The sequence below is a fragment of the Eptatretus burgeri genome, chromosome 5, assembly GCF_056783735.1.
Source record: "Eptatretus burgeri isolate ZD-2024b chromosome 5, Ebu_testis_v1, whole genome shotgun sequence".
Taxonomy (NCBI): domain Eukaryota; kingdom Metazoa; phylum Chordata; class Myxini; order Myxiniformes; family Myxinidae; genus Eptatretus; species Eptatretus burgeri.
The window spans coordinates 13908856-13936763 of record NC_140965.1 but is presented as its reverse complement, the minus strand read 5'-3'; the positions used below and the strand labels follow the sequence as shown (position 1 = coordinate 13936763).

The window sequence follows — 27908 nt, the reverse complement described above, 5'->3', positions numbered from 1 at the left end:
GGTCTTCTTGGTCTTTGGGTCTTCAGGGTCTTAAGGGGTCTTATCTTCCAAGCATGTGGAAAGTCTTCTCTCAAGCATGTAAAAAAAAAATATGTCTTATGGTTCTTTGGGGGTCTTTAAAGGCTGAGGTTGTGGACGAAAATATAGTGAGGACAACGTGAGGACAAATTTAATGGCTGAGGACAAATATACTTGGTCTGTGTGCCAAATTTGGTGGTTGTCGGTCCAGCGGTCCTTGCAAAAAAACGTGAAGAAACAGACATCCGATGAATCTTATTTATGAGATTTAGTTCGGTTCCAATTGTGCGTGGAGTCAGGCCAGCTGTGCAGTGAGCCACTGGGTGGAAGACACCGCTTGATTAATTTGGTGTGCTGGCCTTTGGCCATGTTGTATGTCACGGGATACGTGTTAACCAATGAGATTGCATATAAATGAAAGCCAGAAAAGTGATATTTAAAGGCTCATGTGGTGGATGAAAATACCCTGAGGACAATCCCCGGATTGGACTTGGGTTGTGTGCCAAATTTGGTGGTTGTCGGTCCAGCGGTCCTTGCAAAAAAACACGACAGACAGACAGACAGACAGACAGACATCTGATTAATCCTATTTATTAGATTTATTTATTCCGTTAAGCAAAGTGAGGTTGAGGCCGTTTTATTCCTCTTATGTGAAACAACCTGCACCCCATGCTTACAGAAAACAGACTTTTTGGAACACCAGCCACATTTTCCATCCAATCATCCAATCACTTTGTTAATAAGATTCTCCATGGGTAAACACTGATGGCACTTTCACATTTTGATGAGATCCTCTCACTGACAACACAATCGCTTCCCCCAGCTGCAGTACCAAAGAGAACGTCTGCACCCCCTTTCAAAATTTTCACCTTTTGTTGCCTTTGAGTCTGGAATTAAATTTCCTTAAATCAGAGATTTTCACCTATATTTAGACATCGTAACCCACAACTTCCATGTGAAAAACAAATTCTATAAATTTCAGAAAAATTATTAAGAATACTAAACTAGAATATCTTGGTTGGATAAGTGTCCACCCCCCTGAGTTTATACTTGGTGGAAGCATCTTTGACAGCAATTACACCTGTGAGTCTGTTGGGATAGGTCTCTACCAACTTTGCACACCTTGATTGGGCAACATTTGCCCATTCTTCTGTACAAAACTGCCCAAGCTCAGTGAAGTTGCGTGGGGAGCGTTGATGGACAGCAATCCTCAAGTCGTGCCACAGATTTTCCATTGGATGTAGGTCAGGGCTCTGACTGGGCCACTCAAGGACATTTATCTTTTTCTTCCTTAGCCACTCCAGTATAGGTTTGGCTGTGTGTTTCGGGTAGTTGTCATGCTGAAAGGTGAACTTCCGTCCCGATTACAGCTTTCTTGCAGAGGGCAGCAGTTTTTCCTCTCGGATTTTTCTCTATTTTGCACCATCCATTTTCCCTTCTCTCCTGACAAGTGCCCCAGTTTCTGCTGATGAGAAAAACATCCCCATAACATGATGCTGCCACCACCATGCTTCACATTAGGGATGGTGTTCTTTGGGTGATGTACTGTGTGGGGTTTGCGCCAAATTTATCGTTTTGCATTTAAGCCAAAAAGTTACATCTTGGTTTTGTCAGAGCACAAAACTTTTTGCCATATGGCTTCTGAATCTCCGGAGTGGGTTTTTGCATACCTCCAACAGGATTAAAGTTGTGTTTTTTGAGTAATGGCTTCCTTCTTGCCACCCTATCATCCAGGCCAGATTTGTGGAGTGCTTGGGATATTGTTGTCACATGTGCAAAGTGACCAGTCTTTACAATAAAAGCATGTAGCTCTTTCAAAGTTGTCATTGGTCTCTTGGTGGCCTCTGATCACTCTCCTCCTTGCATCGTCATCCAGTTTGGAGGGACAGCCTGATCTAGGCAGGGTCTTAATGGTACCATATGCCCTTCTCTTCTTAATGATTGTCTTGACTGTGCTCCAAAGGATATTCAAGGCCTTTGAAATACGAGGTCCGTCTAAAAAGTAACGGGACTGACTTCACATAAATTTTATTTTAAAAAAATAAATTGAATTCACAGCTTGTCCCCTTCAAAATAGTTTCCCTCCAGTCTCACTCACTTATCCATCCTCTTCTTCCACGCTTCGATGCACTCCTGGAATGCTTCTTCTGGAATCCTCCGGAGCTCCGTTGTCACGGCCCTTTTGATGGCCTCCACATCAGGAAATCGGGTCCCCTTGATCACCCCCTTGAGCTTGGGGAAGAGGAAAAAATCACAAGGGGCCAAGTCTGGCGAATACGGGGGTTGCTCCACAGTTGGCACGTTCCTCTCTACCAGAAACTGTCAGATGCTCAGGGCACTGTGAGCAGGGGCGTTGTCATGGTGGAGCACCCAGGCGTTGTTCTCCCACAGATCCCTCCTCTTGTCCCGGACTGATCCCATGAAGCACCGGAGGATCTCCTTGCACATGTATTGATTCACTGTTTGATCCTGTGGTAGAAACTCGAAGTGGACGATGCCCTTGATGTCAAAAAACGCGATGAGTATCACCTTGACCTTCGACTTCGACATCCTTGCTTTCTTTGGTCTTGGTGATGCCGGACGTTTCTACTGACCACTCTGCCGTTTGGTCTCGGGATCGTATTCGAATATCCACGATTCATCGCCAGTAACGACTCTCCCGAGCAGGTCTGGATCGCCTCGAGGGGCTCGATAATGTCTTGACAGACAGTGACTCTTTGCTGTTTCTGGTCCTCGGACAACAGTTTGGGGACCATCTTTGCACACACCTTGAGCATTTCAAGACTTTCAGTGATAATGCTCCAGACAGTGTCCTTGTTGATGGAAGGTTCATCAGTAATCATCTGCACTCTGAGTCGATGATCTGCGTGCACCTTCTGCTTCACATGCTTGATGTTGTCCGCCGTTCTGCCAGTTGAAGGTCTTCCAGACCGTGGATCGTCTTCAACTTCCTCCCGTCCCTCTTTGAACCTCTTGTGCCATTCAAATGCACGTGTACGTGACATTGTTTCTTCCCTGTAGACTTGCTGCAGCATTGCGAAGGATTCGGAAGGTGTTTTACCAAGCTTGGCAAGAACCTTCAGATTGGCTCTCTGCTCACGACTCATAGCACGATGACTCAGACGAGACAACTTGTAAAGCACGACCTGTAAAAAATCACACAATGAGCGCAGTCAACCATCACCAATCATATATATATATATATATATATATATATATATATATATATATATATATATATATATATATATATATATATATATATATATATATATATATATATATATATATATTGCTGGAATGTTGCAAAAGACTGTGATGCAACCCGCTCATTCAAGTTGAGTAAGTGGAGCACACAGCAGGTTCAATCCCGTTACTTTTTGATGGACCTCGTATGTTTATACCCATATCCTGATTTGTACCTTTCCACAACTTTATCCTGGAGGTCTTTTGAAAGCTCCTTGGTGCTCATGGTTGAGTCTTTGCTGTGAAATGCACGACCCAGCAGTGGAAACAGGCAGGAACAGCTGATTTTTTTTTTCTGAAATAATCACTCATGACAATTTAGCACAGGTGTCAGCCAATTAACTTGCTGTGTGATTTTGAAGGTGATTGGTTACACCTGAGCTCATTTACAATTGGTATTATAAGGGTGGACACTTATCCAACCAAGATATTCTAGTTTTGTATTTTTAATTAATTTTCTGAAATTTGTAGAATTTCTTTTTGACTTGGAAGTTGTGGGGTTACGATGTGTAAATAAAGGTGTAAAAATCTGATTTAATGCAATTTAATTCCAGACTACAATGAAACAAAAGGTGAAAATTTTGAAACGGGGTATAGACTTTCTATCGGCACTGTATGTGCAATCACCCATCCAATCCAAGCCGTTGTCCTGCCAAACAATGTCCGTGTACCCATCTATCCCGACAAAAATTCAAACATGATGAGCCACACAGGCTGGAGCTTGATCCATCTTTCTTCTCGAGTTCTTACCATTGCTCTCCCTATGAATCTCGGTTTACAAAGTGTTCTCTTCTTCCGATCACGAACTTCCTTCAATTGTGATAAACGTTTCAGAAGACTCTTCATGTCATCTTCTTCTGACATAACAGTTGTGTTTTTATCCATTTGTTACCATGAACATTTTCTACTTGGAATGAGATTTTTTACAACATTCTTCCCGTGGTAAGCTAAATCGGACCATACAAGTTATTCTTTTACGTAACGTTTATGGAGACAAAACTCTCAACATTTTACAAGACAGGTTTTGGCTCTCTCTGGCTACGAACATGGTTGTAGCTATGAATGTGGTTCTTGATTTGTTTTTTATATCTTGGAAGTATCCAAACACCTTGTTTGACATCTGGACACATTTTTGTTTCATTCTTGACCTCATTACTGCTGTTGTACAACCTGAAAACACGTGGTTGCTTCCATGTTTTTGTTGCGTCACCGAACTGTGCATGTGACGCTTGTATAACATGAACACAGGATGGATGTCTTTGCCTTCTTAAAAAAAAATGGAAAAACATCATTTTTTCTATAAACTTGTTTGATTTGACCCAAGATTTTACCTCGTAGTTAAAAAAATAATTTATGCATCGTCGAGACTTCAAGAAGAGGTTGTACTAGTAAATTGAACAGATCAGGATGTAACAGTACAAAAGGAACAATGGTTGGTGGGGGGGGGGGACGACGACGACGACACCACAGCACAGTTAAAGGCCAATATAGAGGAAGGCTTTGGCAAACAATGGTTGTGGGGCAGGAGAGGATGCATGGGGTGGATAAGATAGATACAGAAGGAAACTCTCAGCAAAGAAAAAAACTGGAAACTTGGAAGGAGGGGGCCTCAGGGTGGGGATCAACGAGGGTAGAAAAGATCATGGTTTTGGATTGGGGATGATCTGACATGATGGTGAACAGCTGTTTTGAAGACTTGGAGGGAAGAATCAGATTGAACAGCATGTGGAAGTTGGGTCCACAGGTGGGAAAAAAGAGGAACAGATGAGTGGAGGTGAGCAGTGATCCTGAATTTAGTTAATTTCACCAAAAGGGGGTTAATGGTGAACTGCGTGCACCCTGCAAAAACCTGGGGGGGGGGGGACAAAGCATGGAAAGAGCAGAGGGTGCAAGACGAGAGAGTGAAGGCGGTGAAGATCAGCAACCTGTCTGCGATGTGAAAGTGATAGGCACATCCACTTAGCTTCATCGTGGGCGATTCCAGTAATCTTGAATGCTTTGGTTTCCACGGCGTCAATGTGAGCAAGGTGTGCGGCATGGGAGCCAGCCCAGAGGGGAGAGCAGTACTCCATGAAGCTGTGGATGAAGGCCTTGTGGATGGAAAGGAGTTCAAGTGTGCCAAGGAAGGACTTTGTACGATGGAGAATGCCTCGCCGACGGCTGGCTCTGGAGGCCATTTTTGAAATGTGGTTTGCCCAAGAGAGATCATGGCTGATCGTGAGACCCAGGAGTAAGAGGATTGTTAAGAAAGTAGATCGGAGGGTTTGCCAGACGGTACTTTCAGAGAGAGAGGGCGAGTGTGAGAATTGTCAGGATTGAAAGAGATATTCCAAGTATTGACCAGATTGTGATTTTTATCAAGGTCTGAAGAGAGCGAAGAGACTGCAGCCTCTTTGTCTAAAGGACGAGGGATGTCAAGGCAGAGGGTGGATTCATAAGCAAATAGGTAAAGGGGATTTTCCAGAGAGTCAGAGAGATCATTTATGAAGATCAGGAATAGGACTCGGCCCAGAACACTGCCTTGGGGAACTCCAGCCTTGACAGGAAGAGAAAAATCTAAGGATTCCGTTGAGAGCCGCAACATGCTAGCGACGAGAGTAGAGGAAGTCAGTAAGTCGTTTGTGTATTTGGCCTTTGATGTCATTGGCAGACAGTTGGAGAGTAAGGCAGGATGCCAGACTGTATCAAAAGCATGAGATAGCCCCAGAGAGAGATGTCCCTGATCTCATTTCTGTCATTGAGGGCCTCCATCCATTGTTGGGTGAGTAGAAGCAGCATGTCCAAGGTAGAGTGACCTGGTTGGAATCCAAATTGGTGATCCCAGTTGAAGTTGATGTAGAAAAGGAAGGATTTCATATCAACTACGATGATTGATCACAAGACCTTGCTGATTATTGGAAATAAGCTGATCGGTCTGTAGTTAAGGGGATCCGTTCTTGTACATTTTTATGGAGTGCAGTGATGTTGGCAGATTTCCAAGCATATGGAAGATGACCAAAAGCAAATGATAGGGTGGGTGTGTGCGTGTGTTCGTGTGTGTATGTGTGTGAGAGACAGAGACGGAGACGGAGACGGAGACGGAGACAGAGACAAGGGATGGATGGATGGATGGATGGATGTGCAAGAGCAGCAGAGCAGGAGTTTAGGACACATTTGTGATGCCGTCTGGTCCAGTTGCAGAGTCAGAGTTGAGGGGTATAAGGAGCAAACATTATGGCATGGCTCAGCCTTACCTCATTATGTGTTTGTCCTTGTTTGATGTGCACATGCGATACAGTATTCATATTCTGGTGTTCTGCTCAAAGGCAGGTTCAGTTTGGCCGAAGCAGTTTCCCGGCAAGGGTTGTAGTGGGTGGTTTGCCATTGCCTTCCCAGCAGTAGTCAGGGTAGGAATTTGTAATCTGTTCATCGTGTCAGCGATAGCTCGCCCACTCTTTGCGAAGGACACCGTGCGATGTTTAACATGCACCAACTAATGCTGGCAGACGGGACATTATATTGTTCCCCTGGCTTTTGTATCCCAAGGTCTTGTGCACCATGGTGTGTTGAACATGGAGTTTCTTTCCTTGTTTTTTATATTTTTTTATCAGCGTCTGCAGTTGCTGATGGCTTTATGCCTGACTTATGAATGTAGGCTTGCTCTCAAGTCAGTCGACCACAGCCCTAGTCTGTCCAGCTCTTCTTGAATTTGCTGAGTATTGTTTTCATCTCGTCAGCTCCAGCTCCCTTTCCATATTCCATTTGCCTCCACTTGCTGTGCAGGCCTCACTCACCACGACCGGATGGCGAATCGAAGAAGAAGATTGTTTTGGAGTCACCCGAAGATGAACAGGTAATCTTCGACTTGTCATGGATGCTTTGGAATTCATCTCCCACAGGTTTTGTTTTAAAACTCTTTTGTCTGACTATCGTTTGCGATTGAGTGTGTGTGTGTGTGTGTGTGCTACCCCTTAAGCGATTCATTTCTGAGCGACCTAACCCACAGGAAAAATGTTTGGGGGGAGGGGGTGGGGCGCTGGATGATTTGGGGAATTTAAAAAGTTCGAAACTTTCAACTTGGGCTTTTACATTAGCGAACAGATTCATACGATATTGTTGAAAAAGGAAGGAAACTTGTTTATACTGTTCATTTTTGTTGGACTGTGGTGGTTCGGGTTCCCACAGTGTTGCCTCTGTCATTCTCCGCTAAAGTAGTTTGTGCTGTCAACGTGGCACAGTGGTGGCGCTCCAGCAGCGGGTTTGTTTCTCTGGTACGCAGCAACGATTAAGTGTATGCTTGAAAACCCTGATGCCTGGATTATTCTTTCGCTTTTTTTTTTTCCGACTTTACTTCTGCCTTTTGCTTTCTGTGTTGCGTTTGTTATTTCATTTTCAACTAGTTTGGGAAATGTACGAAAGCGTAATCTAACCAAGTCCTTGTTTAGTCGTGGCTCGGGGTGATAAACATTTGTTACGGAGGAACTGTGTTGTCATGACTGGAAAAACCACATCCTCGATGAGAACACTGTGTGTGATTGATGCTCGTTATCCCCATAAGTGTTTGGTGGAGTTCAGCAAGCAAAGGTGAATCGTCCTCACACGGGCCTGGCTTTCCTGTCGGCCTGATGAGTACAACAACTTTGTTTTGAAACTCATTTGGAACGACAGAAATTTTGGGAGGGAGTAGAGTTCATCGATGGTAAAGTAAGAGCTGTTGCTTTAGAAAAGTGCTCGCGAAGGCTTTGGCTGGCAAATGTGAATACTTACAAGGTACTTGCTTTAGTCAGGTGAAGCTCACGGGTTGGCACGAGGGCCTCGAGATACGCACACTTGGCTCTAAGCTGTCTAGCCTGGGTTTGAATCTCGGCCCTGCTATAAACTGTCATCCCGGCGTTTCATAGACTGGGCGATCCATCAATGTGTGTACCGTCCCTTGGATGGACGTTAAACAGGCATCCTGTCTGCCGGCATTAGTTGGTGGACGTTAAAGAGCCCACGTTGTCCTCCGCAAAGAGCCGATGAGCTGGCACCGGCACCCTGAAAAAATTCCAAATTGCTGCCCCAACTACTGCTGGGAAGGCAATGGCGAACCACCCAGTATAATGCTTGCTCAGGAAGCTGCTTCAGTAGCACTGGTGCTCGTGTGTGTGTGTGTGTGTGTGTGTGTGTGTGTGTGTGTGTGTGTGTGTGTGTGTGTGTGTGTGTGTGTGTGTGTGTGTGTGTGTGTGTGTGTGTGTGTGTGTGTGTGTGTGTGTGTGTGTGTGTGTGTGCATGCAGATAATAATTAACGCTACCCCTATCCATCAAGATTTCTGTGAAGTTGGGCCATCAGTGTGCAGCTTATCTCACTTGATTTATGATTTCCCATCACCATGGGATATTGAGACTGTAAAATGTTCAGGAAGTCTGTCTGACAGATTGTCTGTAACCAATATTTCTTGATGGTTTGAAGAACTGCTGTTGTTCTGCAATTAAAGTAGTTTATTTTATGTAAATGAAGCAAACCATAACATTACAAGGGTATTAAATGCTGATTGTGAGCGATACTATATAAATTGTACTCGGGATTTGTTAAAGCGAAGTTATGAAAGAGCTAATCTTCAGTGTCGTATTGAAATACACAATTTGGTGTCTGTCTGTCTGTCTCTGTCTGAACATGATACATTCGGTTGATACTTATCCAATCTCAACCAAACTTTCCAGGGGGAATAAGGGTTGTCATGACAGAGGTTGTGGCAATGTAATTTGTCCCCCTCCCCAATGGGGATTTCTGCCTCGGACGAACTTCATGTTAAAGGGGAATCTATCGCTTGATCATCTACAAAATAGATATGATGTCTTTTTCCGATTTCCGATTTATCGTCGGTAATTTTGCAATTAAAAGACGATCATCATCTCCTTCTTCACGATTAGCCATGACGTTTCACCATGAAGTGGAGCACCGCTTCCGTATCGTCGATGGGTTACATCGCCGTACGATTGAACTCAAACGGCGAATAATTTTGGAATTTCTACAAATATTCCGAGTCAATGCGTCCTTGGTGGTTGTCGTAATCCAAACCGAGATGATTTCATGCTACATTAACGGCCGAAAGATCTGAGGGTTACCAGAAATTGTACAAGGTTTGTCCGCAATAGCCGAGCATGGATCAGGCCGAAAAAAATATTTGGTTTTGTGATTGTTGTTTCATAACAGTGCTCTGTAAAATGTTCCAGAGATGGCTAGATCTTGTGCTTACCCTCCAAGATTGAGAGAGGATGCCATACCCACGATTAAGCGGAAGAAACAGCCATCGCTCGAAACTGTAAGACCATCTCTGCCCAGCTACCAGCACATGTACATGGACTATTTGAGTGGTGAATCAAACACCTGTTGCCATTGCCTGGCAGTTACCACAAGAACACGTGAAAAATAATTATGTACTAGACGACCCGTGAACCCGTTGGGTTCCCCTTGTGACAGCGGTTGATAAAAAAATCATTTAAAATATAAAAAATAAAATAAAGATAGCTCCAGCGAATTATACCACTGAGGTTGTTTGTATTGATCAAATTTTCCTGAAGAGTACTTGACTGAATCGGGAATTGATTTTTAATAATGTTTTTCGTTGCCCGATTTGAACAAAACTTGACACTGCACACCACAGGAGAATGTTGATTAAGATGGCCCTAAAATTTTTGCGCTATCGTGTACCATTTTGGCTGTATTTCGGGAACATACATACATATATACAAGATGAGAGTTTTAGTAATATTTAGATTATCACACTAATTTCAACAAATCAAATGAACCACCATCTATTTGTAGTGGAGAGAAAGTATATATGTATCATCTACTCCGACAGGATTTGATCGAGGATGCTAAAACTTTCAGGGTGCCCCTCCTCCAATATCCCTCCCCCCCCCACCCATCAACCATCACCCCACAATACCCACCACCATCCCATCGCATACACCCCCCTCCTCCACCATCCCCCCACAATCATCACCCCCACAATACCCACACCCCTCCCTCCTCCACCACCCCCCCACAATCATCATCTCCACAATACCCCCCACCACCCCCACAATCATCACCCCCACGATACCCACCACCATCTCACACCCCTCCCTCCACCCTCCTCCCCCCTCCACATCCTCATCCACTGGGGAGGAATATGGACACCTCACGGACATGACTGTGGGACACGGCACAGATACAAATGGTGTCCAGGGAAAGTATGAATTGGGACAATCCCATAATATACAAGACACCTGGTCAGCCAGCAATGGTGGGACAAAGCATTCGTCACCCATTTTATCCACGATGTCCAAATGTGCTGGGGCAGTCGGGCGATGATGGCTATTTCTGCTCGAGTAATATATAAACCGATTTGTCAATTAATTCAAACTCCCTCCTTTTTTAGCCGTTGATTGAACAGAAAATCAAACCTTACCGAGTTGAGGTGATCACGAGACCAGCGTTTTCATCTTAACGAACACTTCTGCCTTCTTCGTCTGAATCGCTCGCACAAGGCTTGAAACGATACGGCTCGACAATTTGATCACTTCAAACATTCTGAGAACCATCAGTGTTGCTTATGACGATGGAATCAGTATCGGAATCTGAGCTCGACCCGCACTGTTTCTCAATGTAAAACTGCCTTTTGTATCAAGGTGAGTCCAGTGTGATGTCACTGGCAAAATCGAAAATCAACACTCGGGATTTTTTTGACCCTTTGTGATTGGCAGAAAAATTTCAAATAATTTTTTTCCTTCAAATTAGACCGTGATCAATGATTCTAAATGGTTTTCAGAAAAAAAAATTGCATTTGGTTTTCCCCTTAAGGTGTATAAATAACTTATCGTGCTATTTTTACAAGGGTGTTATCCCTCCTCCCCAAGGGGGTTTTCCTCCTTGGACAAATGCCATGCGAAGACTTATCGTGGCGTTTTTCCAAGGCCGCTTCTAAGAACAAAAGTAACTCGAATGGCACTCAGTGGAGCGCGCACCTCCGCCAGGCTCATTAGTTTACGTTTTGTATCCCACTGATAGGCCGAATGTGGATTCGGACGTGAACTAAAATTTAAATGGCTTGTTTTTGTCACCGAACGAACTCTTCCACCTAGCTTCGTCTGAATCTGTGCACAACTTTTTTGAGAAATCCTGCTGTGTCATTTTTGGCCCGAATGTCGCAATGGTGAAAAAAATCACTTGAAAAATTCTCTGATCCAGATCTGGATTTTTATATTCCCAAAATGTAATCATTTCGGCTGTCACATACCCAACTTCTCCACCAAATTTTGGCCGAATCCGTCCACAATTTTTTTTTGAGATATCATGCCATATATGGTTTTTAGCCCTATCTCTCAATGGTGAAGAATCACTTTAAAAATTCCAGTAGTCGGATCTGGATTTTCACCAAATCCAATCAGTTCGTTCTTGTCACACACCCAACCTGCTGACAAAATTTCATCCGGATCCATCCACAACTTTTCTAGATATCCTGCTCACAGACAGACACGGGTGAAAACATAACCTCCATCCACCTTCGATGGCGGAGGTAATAACGATAATGACAATAACATAATATTAATGTTATTACAAAACAATATCCCCCCTCCCCAAGGGGTTTTTTGTGATGTGCGATATTGCGCCCGACACCCTTATGGAAGTGAATTTTATTACAGGGAATTTAGAATGGTGAGGCACGGTCTGATCCTTTAAATTACCTGATCTAACATTATAATGCCATGCAAGGTCTCATCCTTTCATTGACCTGATCGAACATATAATGTTATGTTAAAGTGTATAAATAACTTCTCATGCCATTTGTATAAGGTCGCTATCCCCCTCACCAAGGGATTTTCCCTCCTTAGGGCAAACACTGTGTTGAGGCTTATTGTGGTGTTTTTCCAAGGCCATTTCTAATAGCAAAAGTAATAACACCAATAATTATAATCGCATAATAGTATTGACATTATTATAAAACAATAACATAAGCAATAGAAAAAAATAATAATAATAAGGATAATATGACTCCCCCGCCGCTCCCATAGTGAGCGGGTGTACTCGTCCTTTAAATATGCATTGTTAAAGTAATTATTATTTTGTGAAAGCAAATAAAAGTGCTTCCAACAGTGATTTATAATTGGCATTGTGTGTTGTTTCACAGAAAGGTTGTTCCACTGAAGGTGGTGATAAAAGGCCAGGACCAGCAGTGGAAGACTGCCAGTTTGACCAGCAAACTGAGGAAAACCAAGCGAGAGAATGCAACGAGATCGTCACGACGCAGCATCACGTGCAACTACAAATTGAGCAAACCGATAGTCTTGTGAAGCCAAAGGAGATTGGAGGTTTCCTTGAAGAACTATCAAAGCCACACTTAAATCAAGGTCTGCAGGAAGAGGGAAGCAGGACTGAGAAAGGGACTGATAAGGACGGTGGAAATTTGGCCAGAAACGACAAAGAGGAGCTAAAATTGGTGCAAGAGGCTCAGGCTGAAATACTTGATCTTGGACAAATTAAGGCACAGAGAGAGGAGGGAAAAGATTCTAAACTCATCAAGCAGTGTATTTCAATCGAGGAGTTTGAATTGTTAAAAGACAGTTTTGAAGAGAAGGGTCAGTTGCTTGTTGCCATAAAAGAAGACAAAGAAAAGCAAGGTAAGGAATTGGAGAGTGTGAAAAGGGAGCTCGAGGAGAGAAATGTTGAGCTTGCTTTGCTGAGACGGTCATCGGAAAATGCCCTTGAATCGTTGAGGGTAGCATTTTCTGAGAAAGAGCTCCAGTGCCTTTTAGCTCGAGATTGTGAGGTTAACCAGCTGAAAGAGAGACTTTCTCAAGCTGAAGAAGAGATTACCCGATATCAGGAGATTTTAATCACCAAGAACGAAGAAATCGAACAATTTTCGGCGAATACGAGGAAGGAAACCTCTGCCTTAAGAAGCAGCAAGGAAGAAAAGGACAGAGAAAATCAATTTTTGAAAGAGAGCTTACTTCAGAAAGAAGATGAAGTTAGAACTTTAACAGGTATTAATGAACAGAAAGTACAAGAAGTGAATGATTTGCAAAATCGGCTTTGCTTGAAGCAACAGGAGATTGAGGAGCAAACGGTACGCTTGTCAGAAGGTAGGGAAGATATAGTTTTTCTGAAGGTATCATTGCAGGAAAGGGACCAGGACAATGAACTGTTGAAAGCACAGTTGAGTCAAAAAGAATCCAGTGAGAAACGCCTGCAGGAGATAATTTCCGAGAACGCTGATCAACTCGACAGGGTGCAGAAAGCAAGTGTCCAAAGAGAAGAAGATAACCGGTCTTTACGGATCACATTGACCGAGTCGGAGGAACGGATTAGGCTTTTGAACCAAAACGTGTTGGAGAAAGAGGAAGAAGTCAAAACTGCACAGAATAAACTCTCAAATGCAGAAAAATCTATAAAGCTACTTAAAGGCAAAGGGAAGAACGACAAAGTAAACAAAAAACTGAAGGAAAGTTGCACTTTAAAAGAAAACGAACTTGCATCTCTGCAGTTATTGCTGAAAGAAAAAGATAAGACTATTATATCCCTGCAAAACGACCGTTGTGTGCAAAGTCAGGATCTTGCCAAGATCGTTGATGAGATTGCAGCGAAAGAGCAACAGGTTTCTTTGCTTGAACAGCAAGCACTGAGTGAGGAGGAACCGCTGAAGGTTGAGTTGGTGAACAAAGAGAAAGAGTTGTTCAATCTGCATGAACACCTTTGCAAGAGTAATAAAGAGATAGAAGCCCTAAAAGAGCTCGTTGGTGAGAAGGACAACTGCAACAAATCTTTGACAGAGCAATTGAATGAAAAGGAGAGAGAGCTTATTGTTTTTCAAGAAGCTGTCGCAGCAACAAAACAAGAGGTTGTTTTGTGTAAGGAGCAGCTGCATCATAAAGATACGCATCTTTCTTTATTGAACCAGGAAGTGGAAGTGCAGAAGTGCAATTTGGAGACTGTGCGATCCGAAGTTGTTTTTTTGAAAAAAAATCTTGAGCACAAGGAACAGGAGGTAACTCATCTTGCTGAAGATACAAAAGAGAGGGAAAGTGAAGTTTCATTGCTGAAAAGTCAAGTGACAAAGCAGTTGGCAAGCACTGATCTTTTGAAGGAGGAAATAAAAGAGCAAGCATGTTCCGGTGAAGTTTTGCAAAATAAGCTAGCAGACAAAGAAAATGAGTGTCATACAAGAGAAGAAAAATTAACCAAACTGAAACAGGAGAATTGTTTGTTGCATTCAAATCTGGAAGAGCACCTGAAAGAAACGAACTTGCTCAAAGACAACCAGGTGAAGACAGCACAAGAGGTCGCTTTTTTGCGGCAAAGTGGTATAGAAAAAGAGACGGAAGTAGCAAAGCTAAAAGAAAATCTGTTGGAGAAAGAGAGTGAACTTTGCTCTGTCCGTGAAACTATAAAATATAAAGACCAGGAAATTTCCATCCTCAACGAAAAGAATAAAGAAAGAGAGTCTTTCCTTCTTGAAGCTAACAAACATAAAGAAAAAGTTGTTTTTCTTGAAGAAAAGTTGGAAGCATTACATCTTAGTTTGTCTGAAAAGGATCAGCTGCTTTCAAATTCAAGGTCCTCAAACGAAGAGAAAGACAAACAAATAGCCACCTTGTCAGATAGGATGGCATCCGAGGTAGATGAGCATGACGTTGAACTTCACAAAGTTCGGATGGAGATTGAAAAACGAGCAGCAGTTGATAGGAACCGACTGGAGGAACAGGAGATGCAAATTGATGCATTGAAGGAGCAGCTGTCCCATGCAGCGCAAGCTCTTCAAGATTCAGAGTCTAAGTATAAACTGCATTTGGAGGGCATTGAAGGTCAACTCGTCGAGAGCTTGAAGGCAAAGGATGACCTTGAAGGTCAACTCGCCGAGAGCTTGAAGGCAAAGGATGACCTTGAAGGTCAACTCGCCGGGAGCTTGAAGGCAAAGGATGACCTTGAAGGTCAACTCGCCGAGAGCTTGAAGGCAAAGGATGACCTTGAAGGTCAACTCGCCGAGAGCTTGAAGGCAAAGGATGACCTTGAAGGTCAACTCGCCGAGAGCTTGAAGGCAAAGGATGACCTTGAAGGTCAACTCGCCGAGAGCGTGAAGGCAAATGATCTTGAAGGTCAACTCGCCGAGAGCTTGAAGGCAAAGGATGACCTTGAAGGTCAACTCGCCGAGAGCTTGAAGGCAAAGGATGACCTTGAAGGTCAACTCGCCGAGAGCTTGAAAGCAAAGGATGACCTTGAAGGTCAACTCACCGAGAGCTTGAAGGCAAATGATCTTGAAACTCAACTTGCCAAGAGCTTGAAGGCAAAGGATGACCTTGAAACTCAACTCTGTGATGCAGAATCTAGGCATGGTTCAGAAATGGAAATTCTACATGCAAAAATCTGTGCATTGGAATCACCGAATACAGAGTCTGAAATGGTTGTTGCTCGCTTGAATGATCAGGTGAAGGTGTTGGAAGGAGAGGTTGATGCCTTGCGTAATTGTGCAGAGCATGCTGAAGAGGAGGTTAGGATAATGCACAGGCAATTGTCTGAGCAGGCTGAAGCGTTTGTTTGTCTGCAGTCTGAGGTTGAAGTCGTACATGAGGAAAGGGCTGTTGCGGTTTCTAAATTGCAGCAGGATTTGAAGAAAAGTCAAGAGAGCTCTTTTGGTGTTATCCAAGAACGTGATGCTATTCTTTTGGACTTGGAAGCCCTGCAGAAGCAAATATGTGAAGCTGCGTTACGTGAAGAAGAATTTTCCGAGGGAATGCGTGTGAAGGAGGAAGTGTTGCGAGGCATGCAGGCTGAAGCTGAAAAACTCCGGGAAAGTCTTGCTGCGGCTATGGATGAATCACGGGCAAAGGAAGTAGAGCTTCAAGGTTTGCATGATCGCTGTGAGTGGCAATCAGAGGAGTTGCGTGGGGCATTGACTCAAATTGAAGCATTGAGCGCACGTGAAGCTTTGTTACAGCACGCTTTAGAGCAGCAAGAGGACGAAGCGCGGCGTGTGACGGAGGCTCTGCCTACAGAACAGTTGCTTTTAGTACAGCTTGAAAGTCTCAGAAATGAGCTCAGTGCTAAGGATGGTAAAGTACTGGCTTCCCAAAAAGAGGCAGAGAGGCTTGAATATTCATTGGCTGAAGTGCAAAATCGGTTTCAAGCAGTTGATGTACATGCAAGAAGCTTGGAGGATGACCTTGCTGAGAAAAAAGCCAGGGAAGGTGAACTGGAAGTTCAAGTTTCTGGTTTACAGGCTCAACTTGCTGCTATGAGAACCCAACCACAAGCCATACTGGAGGATCTTTCAGGAACCGGTAAGCTTCAAGAAAATGTAAATCGTGCTGAAGAAGCAAGTGGCTCTCTGACACAAAAACAGGGAGAGCAAAAAGACCAAAATAAGGATTTGTCTCTGATGGAAGACTTGCAGAAAGAAAACTCAATGGCAAAATCTAAAATTGCAGAAATGGTGAAGGAGAAAGAGCAGATCAAGAAAAAGCTACATGCTGCTTTACTTTGTAGGAAGGAGTTAATGCAAAGGGTGGAAGAACTTGAAAATCGACCTTCAGTACAGCATGACGAGTGTTGCAAAATGGCTGAGGGGAGAACCAGAGAGTTGGAGGAGAACTTGGTTAAAGAGCAACACCAGTTATCTGAGCTACAAGGTCATCTTGATTTGTTTAAACAACAGTTGCTCGATAAAGAATCTGACATCGTAGTACTGAGCGAGAGCCTTTCTCTTAAAGATGGTTTCATTGAGGAACTTCAAGGTAAAATCTACGAGTTAAACAATAGTCAGGCATCTTTGTCATCAGAGATCTTCAACTTAAAATCTGCATTGGAAGCAAAAAAAACTCAAGTCATTGAACTAATGTCCACTATGGAATCTAAGAAGACCTCCGAATATTATTCCCAAACTAACCCAGAACCAAATGAGCAGAAAGTTGCATCCACTGTCCAACCTGTTGTGAACGTTCAGATTGGTGCAGGAAATGATGGAGACGTTGATAAATCATCGCAGGTATTAACTACCCATGAGAAGGAGCGATTGCAAAAAAAGCTGCAGGCAGCTCTGCTGTCACGTAAGGAAGCATTGAAAAAGACACAGGAGAAAGACCAGCAGCTGCAACATCAACAAAAAGAGCAGCTTGACATGCAGCAGAGGTTAAAACGGCAAGCTCGAGAACTTGATGAACTGAACTTAAAAATTCTTGAATTGGAGTCGCTGCTGGAGGAGCGGCAAGAGGTCATCTGGAAGTTGCGTTGTGAGTTGCATGTAAAAGGAGAAGCACAAGCAGATCAAGGACAGCAGCAGATGCATGATAGCACCGAATTGGTAAATGACGTGGACAAGGTAAATTGTGACACAGACGGCAGTAATAAAATTGTAACTGCAGCATGCGATGAACACCAGGCCAAGATTGAAAAGTTGTTGCAGATAATGGATGAAAAAGACAGTGTGATTAAAGGTATTGAGGATGAAAGGAAATGTCAGGAAGAGAATTTTCAGAGAATAAAAAGTGAGAGTGAAGGAATTAATTTCGAGCTGAAACAGGAAGTAATGCAGAAAGATGAATTGTACAGAAAATTAGAAGAGGAAATGAGGAGCAAGGAAGAAGTAGTTGAAAGAACATATTTTGATTATCAGTCCAAGGTTGAAGAATTGCAGCAACTATTAGAAGGAAGGGACAAGGAATGCAAAAAGGTGCAACGAGAGCTGCAAAATAAACAAGATTTGGTTGAACAGATGTTTTCAGAACATCATGCAAACACTTTAGACCTACAGCAACAGAATGACACAAAAGATCAAATGTATCGACAGGTGGAAGAAAGAATGAAAAGCCAGGAAGAAACCTTTGAAAAAATGTGTGCAGACTATGAAACTTCGGCTCGTAATTTGCAGCAAATGTTGAAAGAAAGGGAGGAGGTTTCAATACGCTTGGAAAAGGAGTTGCAAGCAAAAGAGGTGGCTCTTCAGACTTTATCTACAGAATACGATATTAATGCACAGAATTTACAGCAGCTGATGGAACAAAAGGATGCAAAGTGGAAAAGCATCGTGGAAGAACTGCAAGACAAAGAAAAGATGTTTGAAAGGACAATTTCACAACTTGAGATGAAAGTTCAAGAGCAACATGAGATGTTGGATGGAAAGGAAGAGACTGCAAGGAGGATAGAAGAATTTCAAAGTAAAGAGGAGACTTTCAATAAAATCATTACAGAATATCAAACAAAGGTTGAATTCTTACAGAAGCAACAAGACGAAGCCTTGGAAACACTGATGAAAAAAGATGATGAAATGGGACGTAAAGTAGAGGTTTTTGAAACTTTGATTTCAAAACACCAGGCTGAGGCTGAAGAACTGCACAAGGAGATAGAAATTAAGGAAGAGATTGTAAGGAAGTATGAAAGTGACATGCAGAGCAAAGAAGGTTCTATGCATGTTAGTTCACGAGAATGCAAGAGTGGTGTTGAAGAGGCTGAGCATGAACTTGAAACAGAAAAGCTGAACAGAAGTGAAGATGATTTGCAGACCGCACAGTCACAGTCCCAAAAACTTAAACAGCAGTTGGAAGAGAAGCAGCTGTCTCTGGATACATTACAAAAGAGTTTTGATGAAATTGTATCTCATGCTTCTGAGACAAAAGTCCGCTTGGAATGTTTGGAAAGTGACTTGAATGAGCTTGGTCGAGAAAAGGCTGAGCTATTGGTAAAACTCAGTCAATCCGAGGAAGAACTACAGCTAAAGCTGAAGGAAGCTTCATCTCTTGAAGCAGCTCTCAAAGATGACTTGGGGAAGGTACATGAAGGATGGAAACGAACAGAAGCAGAGTTGGAAAGTGTAAAACTGCACCTTGAGAATGTGGTGCAAGAAAAAGAAACAGAAAGAAGTACTGCCTATGAACAGTTGGAGACACAAGTGAAATGTCTTCAAGATGAACGATGCACTTTGATTCAACAGCTTGAGGATACTAAAACTGAAAAGGAAGAGCCTGTTGCAGTCAAAAAAATTCCAGAGTACAATGGTGTGGAAACTTCTGCACAGGACAGGCAGGAGATCCAGTCCTTGATGGTGGAGATAGACTGTCTGCGGGCAACTGTGTGTCAGAAAGACTCAGAAATTGATGGTCTTGCTTTGCAGGTAAAGAAACAAAATGGGATATTGGATGCAAAGGAAGCATCTATAGTTGAGAAAGACTCTTTGCTTCAAAACTTTGAGGAACAAACCAGACATCTGCAACAGCAGCACGAGGTAGAAATCCAGCAGTTGCAAATTGAGGTGGTGGAACTGCAGCAGAAACATTCTACAGATGATATCGTGAAGGAAGACAACAAAGAAAAAGAACTCAACCGAAAATTGCAGGCTGCACTGATTTCCAGGAAAGAGGCCTTGAAAGAGAATAAAGTGCTAAAGGACAACATGACAACCTTAACAAAGGAAAAATCTGAGTTGCTCAATAAGATGATAGTACTTGATGACTCTTTGATTTCAGCAAAAATAGAAATCGATTCTCTTTCACAGCAATTTACTTCTGCTAAAAAATCTCATGAAGAAGAATTGTATAAAGTCTCCATCTTGCAGTCCTCTATCTTAGAAGCAACAAAAGAAGTTGAAGAGCTCGCTCAAAAGTTGCATGCGGTTCAAGAGGAGAAGCAAAAGCTAATTTCTGAGGTTGATCGCTTGCTATCTGTGAACAATAACCTTGAGGCATCTTGTGATAGCCTCAAGCTTACAGTTGAGGCAATGGCTCAAGAGAAGCAGAATTTGCTGCAGCAGGTGGAAAATGACAGATGTGTGCAAGCCACCCAAGGCCAAGAATGTCAGAAGAAGCATGACGAGTTGATGCAGGATTATGAAACATTACTAAAGTCGTATGAAAATGTTGGTGGAGAGATGGAGCGAATGAGAAAAACCATAGAAAAAGTAAAACGAGAGAAGCAAGAAGTTTTAACCCAAGTGCAAAATTCTGAGTCTGAAAAGCAACTTTTGGAAAAGCGGGTTGAGGAGCTGCAGAAAGAAAGTGAGAAGGTAAAAGAAAAGATGAGGAAGTTTACAAAGACAAAGCAACAAAAAATCCATGACCTTGAGGAAGAGATCGACAAGTTAACTGAACAATATCATGAGCTTAAAGGTGGCAGAGCTACTGAGGAATATTCAATGGAAAAGGAACTGAAACTGGAAGAGGAAAACAAGATTCTTCAGACCAATGTCAGGGAAGTAAATGAAAAGCTGAATGAGAAACGAGAAGAAGCTATCTGCTATGAAAAAGAAATAGAGAGATTAGGTCAACTATTAGGGGCTACAAAGAACATTTGTTATGATCAGGAGATTCAAGCTGAGGTTTGTGTGAGTGAAGTGACGGTTGATGATAACTCATCAAAGACCAATATGAAAAACGAAGAACTTGGTCTGCAGCTAGAACAACAAAATTCAGACCTGCAGAAAAAGGAAGAAGCGCTACAGCTTCTTAAAGATGAAAATGCTACACTGACATCAATGCTGGAGCAACTGCATACCCAAAGGAATGTGGAGAGACTTGGGAATGATTCTTTGCAAAAGTGTTCTGCTGACCATGAAAATGTTTTGGTAAATCTCAATGAGAGAGTTAAAATACTTGAAGATGATAAGAGGGTTTTACAGGAAGAGCTGGAAGGGATGCAGGATGCATTCGACAAGGTTAAAAATGATAAAGAGCCGATTGAGTTGGAGATGGTAACGTTAAGAAAGAAACTGGAAACATCAGAGGCAGCTCAGCACTTGTTAAAGAAGGAGAAAGAGGAGCTCGTGCATGCTGCTGAGAAAGAGCATACACAAAGACAGGACATTGAGCGACAAAAAGAAAACCTGGAAGAAAACCTCATGAATCAAATGGCTCAACTCAATGGGCTTGTAGGAAACTATCAAGAGGAGTTGAGTTCTTTCAAACAGCAATACGATGAGCTGAAGGAAGAACTGCAGAGAGTGCAGAAAGGGGCTGAGGAGGCAGAGACACAAAGAGCCAAAGATGCTGAGCTTCGAGATGATCAAATGAAAGTGGCCCGAGAATACGATGAAAAGTTACGGTCAGCACGTCTCAATGAAACCAAGAGAGGTGGAATGAACTCTGAACTTCGTGAGCTTCTATGTGAAAAGCAACTTGAGATAGGGCAACTTCAACGTGATTGTATGAAATATCAGCAGCACTTGGCCACCCTTGAAAAAACAGTGAGGGCACTTGAAGTAGTGCGTGGTGAAGTACAGCGTGAGCTAACAGAAGTCAAATCTGCGCAACATAGTTCTCTGGGTGTGATAAAACGGTGTGAGAATGAGCTTGCTGAGACCCGGGTGGCATTGGACGATTCACGAAGTGCAGCAGCAAAGGCTGCTGCAGAAGCGGCACATCTAAGTGAGGAGCTTGTTCGATCTGAAGAACGACTGCAAACGGTCGTGTATCGGCAGCAGCAAGAATCGGCACATAAAGCTTCCGAGGAGGCTGAGAGACACCAACATGAGCTGAAGGAGCTGAAAGACAAATGTGACAGAATCCGTCGAGAAAAGGAGCGAGCTGATATGGCAGCTCTTGAGGACAGAGCAGCAGCTGGACATAAAGAACAGGAAAGTGTGGCACTTCGTGGACGCCTTGATGAAAGTCTTGCACACCTTGCGGCATTTGCACGTAGTATGGCATCCTTGCAAGACGACCGTGATCGGGTCATTGATGAGACCCGACTCTGGGAGACGCGCTTCCATGATGCCATCCATAAAAAAGAGGCTGAACTCCAGGTGATGGAGACCAAATGCCAGCAATTCCAGGATGAGGCAAGGGAGAGAGAAGCACAGTTTGTAGAGATGAAGACGTGTGCTGAGAACCTCAAAATACGCCTGAGTGAGGTTGAAGTCCGGTTAACTGAGGCTCGAGCTGAACTCCAAAAGGAACGAGAAGTGCAGGCTCACTTGCAGAACAAAGTTGATGAGCAAATATCAGAGATGTCGAGCTCGTTGCATAAGGCTCAGAGTAATGTTGTGCAACTTGATTCTGACCATGCCCAGCTGAAGTCCACAGTTGTGCAACTAGAAGAGGAGAGGGACACATTATCTGCAGCTCATGCTCATTTGGAAACTGAGGTACAGAAGTCAGCAGCAGAGATTCGACGCCTTCTGACTCTTTGTGATGAACATAGAGCTGAGCTGCAGGTGCAGCAGTCATTGAGTGAGCGATTAGAAAGCTTGATTGCTGGCAAAGATGAAGAAATTTCACAGATTATGTTGACCAAGGCAGAAGAATTGGCAGATGGAATTGCTGATGCTGAACATAAACATGCTAAAGATTTGAGGGAGCGTGATGAAAAGATAGCCACACTGGTTTCGGCAAAGGAGCAAGTAGAGCAGAATAAGGTTCAGGTGGAGACATCTGTGCATGAGCTGAAGGATGTGCTGAAGAATGTCGTGGGTGAAAGAGATGAGCGATTATCTGAGCTGGAAGCATTTAAGAAATCTATGGCTTCCCTGCAACAGGATCGTGATCGTGTTGCCTCAGACTACGTGGCTCTCGAAGCCTTGCACGTAAAAATGCTCAGTGACAAGGATGAACTTATCCAGGAGGCTGCAGCTGAGGCAAATGGGCTACGCGATGAGATCCGTAAACTCCTAGCTCAAGCCGATGACTTAAATGGGGAGAATGCACATCTTTCAGCTCAATTGACTCGTTATCGAGACGATCTCGATGCTGTGCTTTCTTTGAAGGATACACAACAAAAGGAGCTCTTGGCCAAACAGTTGGAGAGAATTTGTGCACTTGAGACAAAGCTGGGGGAAAGTGAGCAAAAAGAGCAGGTTCTTCGAAGTTCACTGCAGGAGCTTCAGGTGCAGGCAAATGCACTTCGTGAGGAGCTCGAGCTTTTGAAGGCTGCAAAAGAAGAACTTGATGAGCAGCTTTTATCCCAAGAGAAGGAAAGAGAAATAGACAGTAAAGAGAAGGATAGCAGGTTGAGTGAACTCCTGCAACAGTTGAAGGAAGTGGAGGCTGAGTGTGAGGATCTTAAAGCGAAACTGGAAGGATGCCAGAGTGAATTGAAGATTGCTGTGGATGGATCGACTCAAGAAAGAGACAATGCAAAGAAAGACCTGGAGCACATGGAGGAACGTCACCGAAAGGTATTTGCTGCGTCCTTTTTTTTTGTTTTTGTGAACTCTGCTTCCTTTAAATTTGTTTTTCTTCCTGATTATACGTGTGTTATTTAATGTGTGTAAAAGCAATATTTATTATCCCCATGCATTTTGAAACAAATGGGAGGATATTGTAATCTGCTCTGTCTGTCCTTCACGGTAGCTCCTCCTAAACGGTTGTGCAGAAATTCAGCAAACCTCGTAGTTAAGATCATGACACGGCAAGAAGTTGTGAAGGCAGTATCATTTTTGGCCCCAGCCAGGGTCAAAAGGGCAAATACCGCAGGGCTGGCCCGATCGCGGGTTTCCGCATCATGGTTTCACTCAACCGCGGTTGAATGATTGTGGTAAAATGTGCCGATCGCAGCATGGGTCCCTCGCTCTCTCGCCATCTGGCGTGGAGGAATGCACAACCCCGCATCTCCGTGTTCCCTCACATCCTCACGCTGCCCTCAGTCACAAACTCGGTTACTCTTTCGATATCGTGTTACACGGACTGTTATCACGTGATATTGCGTGATTTCGATGATCATGTGATTTCATTTGACATCATGGGGTGTTCGTGACAGGAAATAGCTATGAAGAAGAACAACAACGTGGGGTTTTATGAAGAACGACGTGGGGTTTTTGTGAAATATAGCAAATGAAACGAAAAAAGTTATGAAAAGCTTTTAAAGTAAGAAGGAAATTAATTCATTTATGAGGAATGTTGGTTAAATTTGGAGGTAATGAGAAAGGAAGAAATAAAGAATGGAACAAGGAAGGAAATAAGAATGAGTTCTTTTCTTTATAATTTTTTTGAGCGAAAATATGTTTGTTTTGAAGTGAGGAGGGGTAAATAAGGTAAAGTTGAGGAATGTGAAAGAGAACACTGTATAAAGCAGAATGAGGAACATGTCTTGAGGTTTTCGCGAGTTGTTATGGAGTCCCCCACTCTCCCGAAGAGACCAGGAAATCCTTTACAGGCTCAGACTCAGACATTTTGCTCCAAACCCCCATTTACATACGTAGGATATGCCGATGGGGTGTCACCCTACGGGGTTCTGCGAGCGGTGTAAGGTTCCCGAAGATTTGGATGACATCTTCACACAATGCCATCGGTACAGATCGCACCTCTTCCACTCTACTCGAGAGATGGGGATCAGCTGGTTTGGTGTACCGGATACACTGTGCCGATTGAGCCAGAAGCACCCTCGACTCTGTAAATCGTTGAAATTTAGAAAATAAATGGGTCTAACAATGTAAAGTCCCCGCACTTGTCTGCTCAGCCGAATTGTTTAGGTGTGTGGCGTATATAGAGCCGGACAGCTCTGAAAACGCCATTAAAACCAATTGGACGCCGTCACGGCACCTTATACGGAGGTCTATAAGGATATGCAGAACAAGGCAAAGCAGACAAAGATCACCTCCTTCACAAAGTCTAATGACCTTAAGCCAGGGACATCGATGTCATCTCAATAACCTCCATCAATCGCCCTCAATCATTATCATGAAAAGTTAGTGCAATTTAAAGTGTTTTTCATTTTTACGACTGCAGTTTAGGCAAAAAAGTCACTACATTTTCGAGCTGATTCCCCTAACCCTCTTTTTTTCCATAAGGTGTTGACTTTGCACATCGTGGTTTTGCCCAACGCGGGGTTTTTCAAGAACGTAACCCCCACGAACAAGGAGGGCCTGCAGTACCTAAACTAGAATGGCACTCGGAGAGTGCATCGTCTCGCTTCTCGTGCTCATTCTGAACAAAAGTACCATCGTTAACCGAACATGCTACCATTATGACTCGTATACCGGTATCATCCATGCACCCTATTATTTCACATAGTTTCTTGACATTTGTTATGAACGTCATAAATTTAATTCTTCTCTCACATTGGGTCATACATCAGATTACATGAAGTTTCAGATTTTGTCGAATAAGAATTTCAATTCATATTTATTCCAAGGCTGTGATCCAGATCTCAAGGATTGTGTCATGAGAAAGGATTAAAAAAAAAAAAAAATTCACATCCCAATGAAAAAGGGCATTTTCCCACATTTCCATTGAATCGATTTTGGGAGAAGTAAACTCGTACGTGTTTGTCTTCTTTTGTTTGCTTGGTGATGACACAGTGATATTTCTAACCATCAGATCCCCTGACAAAAGCATCCTCTGATTCCTCGGTAAACTTAATAAAAAAAATGTCATAAGAATCTGATCACGTCACCTGAGAAATCTGTGTGAGGATGCAGCCGCTCTTTTCACTTATTTTGTTCCACTGTGTTGTCTTCATTCCCCCGCTTTTGTTGCTCTCTACATAAGACTGAAGAATGTTTTTCCGACATGGCAATCCACTTGCACTTTATTAAAAATTACCCTCAAGTGGCATTCTGTTGGATAGTACTTAATTTTGTATGGATAGAAGTGTTTTTGCTGTTAATTTGAACCCACAATTGATCTCTTTGGTTTCCAAATTGGAAAGAGCAGTTTTATGTTCAGAGTGATACTTGTATACATCGCATGCACATCCTGTGATACTTTCAAATGAAACTACAACTACTACTTTGACAGCTCCAGTTGTTCCCATTGTCTTCTAGGGTTGGTCGGGAAAAGTTTTTGGTCCAAGTCTTTCACCAACTGGCTGATTAGGCCTGACATTCGACTGAAAGTTGAACCACCCAATTATAACGACTCTCTTTACACCTCGATTTCCACAAACATGGACCTACTCGTAATCAGCCATTCCAACTCTTTTTCTCACCTTCGGAGATTTCAACTTTCACCATGCCAGCTGCCTGGGTGTTGACTTGGCGACAACCAGCCTTGGCATTGCAGCAGTGGCCTTCTGTGACTGTCGGTTTGACTCGATCTGTAAACTTCCCAACCCAGATTTCTGCCTTTCCTCCTGGACCTAGCAATGACTAACTTTCCATCCAATCTTTCTTGTTCCTCTTCTGCCCCTATTGGCCCATCTGACCACTTTCCCGTCAAGGCCCATATTTCTCTGGCTATTGTAAGGAAGCAACCTCAACGACGCAGAATGTTGCGATTACCATAGGCCAACTGGCAGGGACTTCAGTATCACAAAAGGATTGGACCACCATCTTCACAGGACCTGATATTGATTCCACCTTGGAATACTTTCACAAACATCTACTTTTCTCATGCACCAGTTTATCCCATACCACCTGCGGCTTTCCTATCCATCCCCTGCAACATTAAATCCTGCGGGGAGGGGTGGTTGCAGTCAAGAAGCTTGCTTTCTCAGCATAGAAAGCAAACCCGACAGCGTGCTTTCATTCATTCCATAAGGCTCGTAACAAGTGTGTGTCAATCTTGAGGCAAGCCAGAAAACATCATCTTGCAAATCACAAGGCCAAACTCTCCTTCCTGAAAGTCATGGTGGACCTTGTCAAGAAGTCTGTCTTTGGTGTCTGCTCCCCCACCATCCTGTCTCTCAAATCAAATGGCTTTACTGTAGAATGTCTAATCTCTGCCATTGCCTCCACATCTCATGGACTCAACCCATCCCATCACCTTCTGTCCCCCATCTTACCATTATGTTCCCACTGTCTACTGGTTCTGTCCTTCGCACGGGAGAAGGTACAGAAAGTTCTGTCTGGCCTTGACCCTGCTTCGACGACTTCCCCCCTATGGCTTTCTTGCCCATGTTCTCAAATCATGCTCTGCTGTTTTTGCTCCCCTTCTGTGTGCCCTCTAAGGTCTGCCCTCCTTTGACCGCCTCCCCTCCACAAGGAAATCGGCAAACATCGCTCCCGTCTACAAGAAGCAGACCCTACTTACTATGGACTCGTAAAGTTCCTTTTAATTACAAGCTTCTGTTCTCTTGGAGTCCAATGTTGCATCTGTTGTCATCTTTCCTGTTTTCACAGTATGATCTCTGACCATCAGTTTGGATTCTGTCCTGGTCACTCAACCTGGACATGCTTCTGCTCCTCTCTCAGCAATGCTTGGGGGCCCTCATTCTCAAACAAGAGGTTCGAACTGTGTTCCTGGACAGATGCCAGGCATTCAACACAGTATAGCATCCGGTTTGCTTGCCAATTGCTCTGTGCAAATGGCATAGAAGGCCACCTCCTTTCCTTCATTTATGGCTTCATCCCCTCATGCAGTCAACATGTTGCCATCAATGGAACGCTCTCCTCCCCTCTCTGTGGAGACAAGTTCCCCATGGCACTCTTTTGTGCCCAGTCTTATTCCTCATCTATTAAATGGCCCTTCTGATGCTCGAGAAAATCCTCTCTTCCTTTTTGCAGGTAACTCCACATTGTGTTGTATAGTACCCCCATCGATATGCCAGGCACACACAAGCTGCATCTCTCTCTATCTTTGCTGATCTGGAAATTATTAAGCACTGGTCTGATAAATTGAACATGTCCTCCAATCCTGGAAAAAAAATATTAGTCTCACCCAAACGAACACTTATTTCCTTGGTCATCCTCTGGAAGAGGTTCATTCTCTTGAACTTGTAGGCCTCACCATCGGCCATGATCTTTCCTGGGTCAATCGCATAGCACAGATGACTTGAAAAGCTG

At 43.3% G+C, this 27908-nt stretch overlaps 1 protein-coding gene across 3 annotated transcripts in view; it reads left to right on the top strand.

Annotated features, from left to right (window-relative positions):
* The window catches only part of GOLGB1 (golgin B1), a 124483-nt gene that overhangs the window by 61493 nt on the left and 35082 nt on the right, over positions 1-27908 (top strand). For all 3 annotated transcript variants that reach the window (XM_085880780.1, XM_085880778.1, XM_085880779.1), the window contains exons 12-13: positions 7027-7096; positions 12399-23363. In XM_085880780.1, coding sequence (XP_085736906.1) covers positions 7027-7096; positions 12399-23363 — 11035 coding nt within the window. The remainder of the gene's footprint in view (positions 1-7026; positions 7097-12398; positions 23364-27908) is intronic.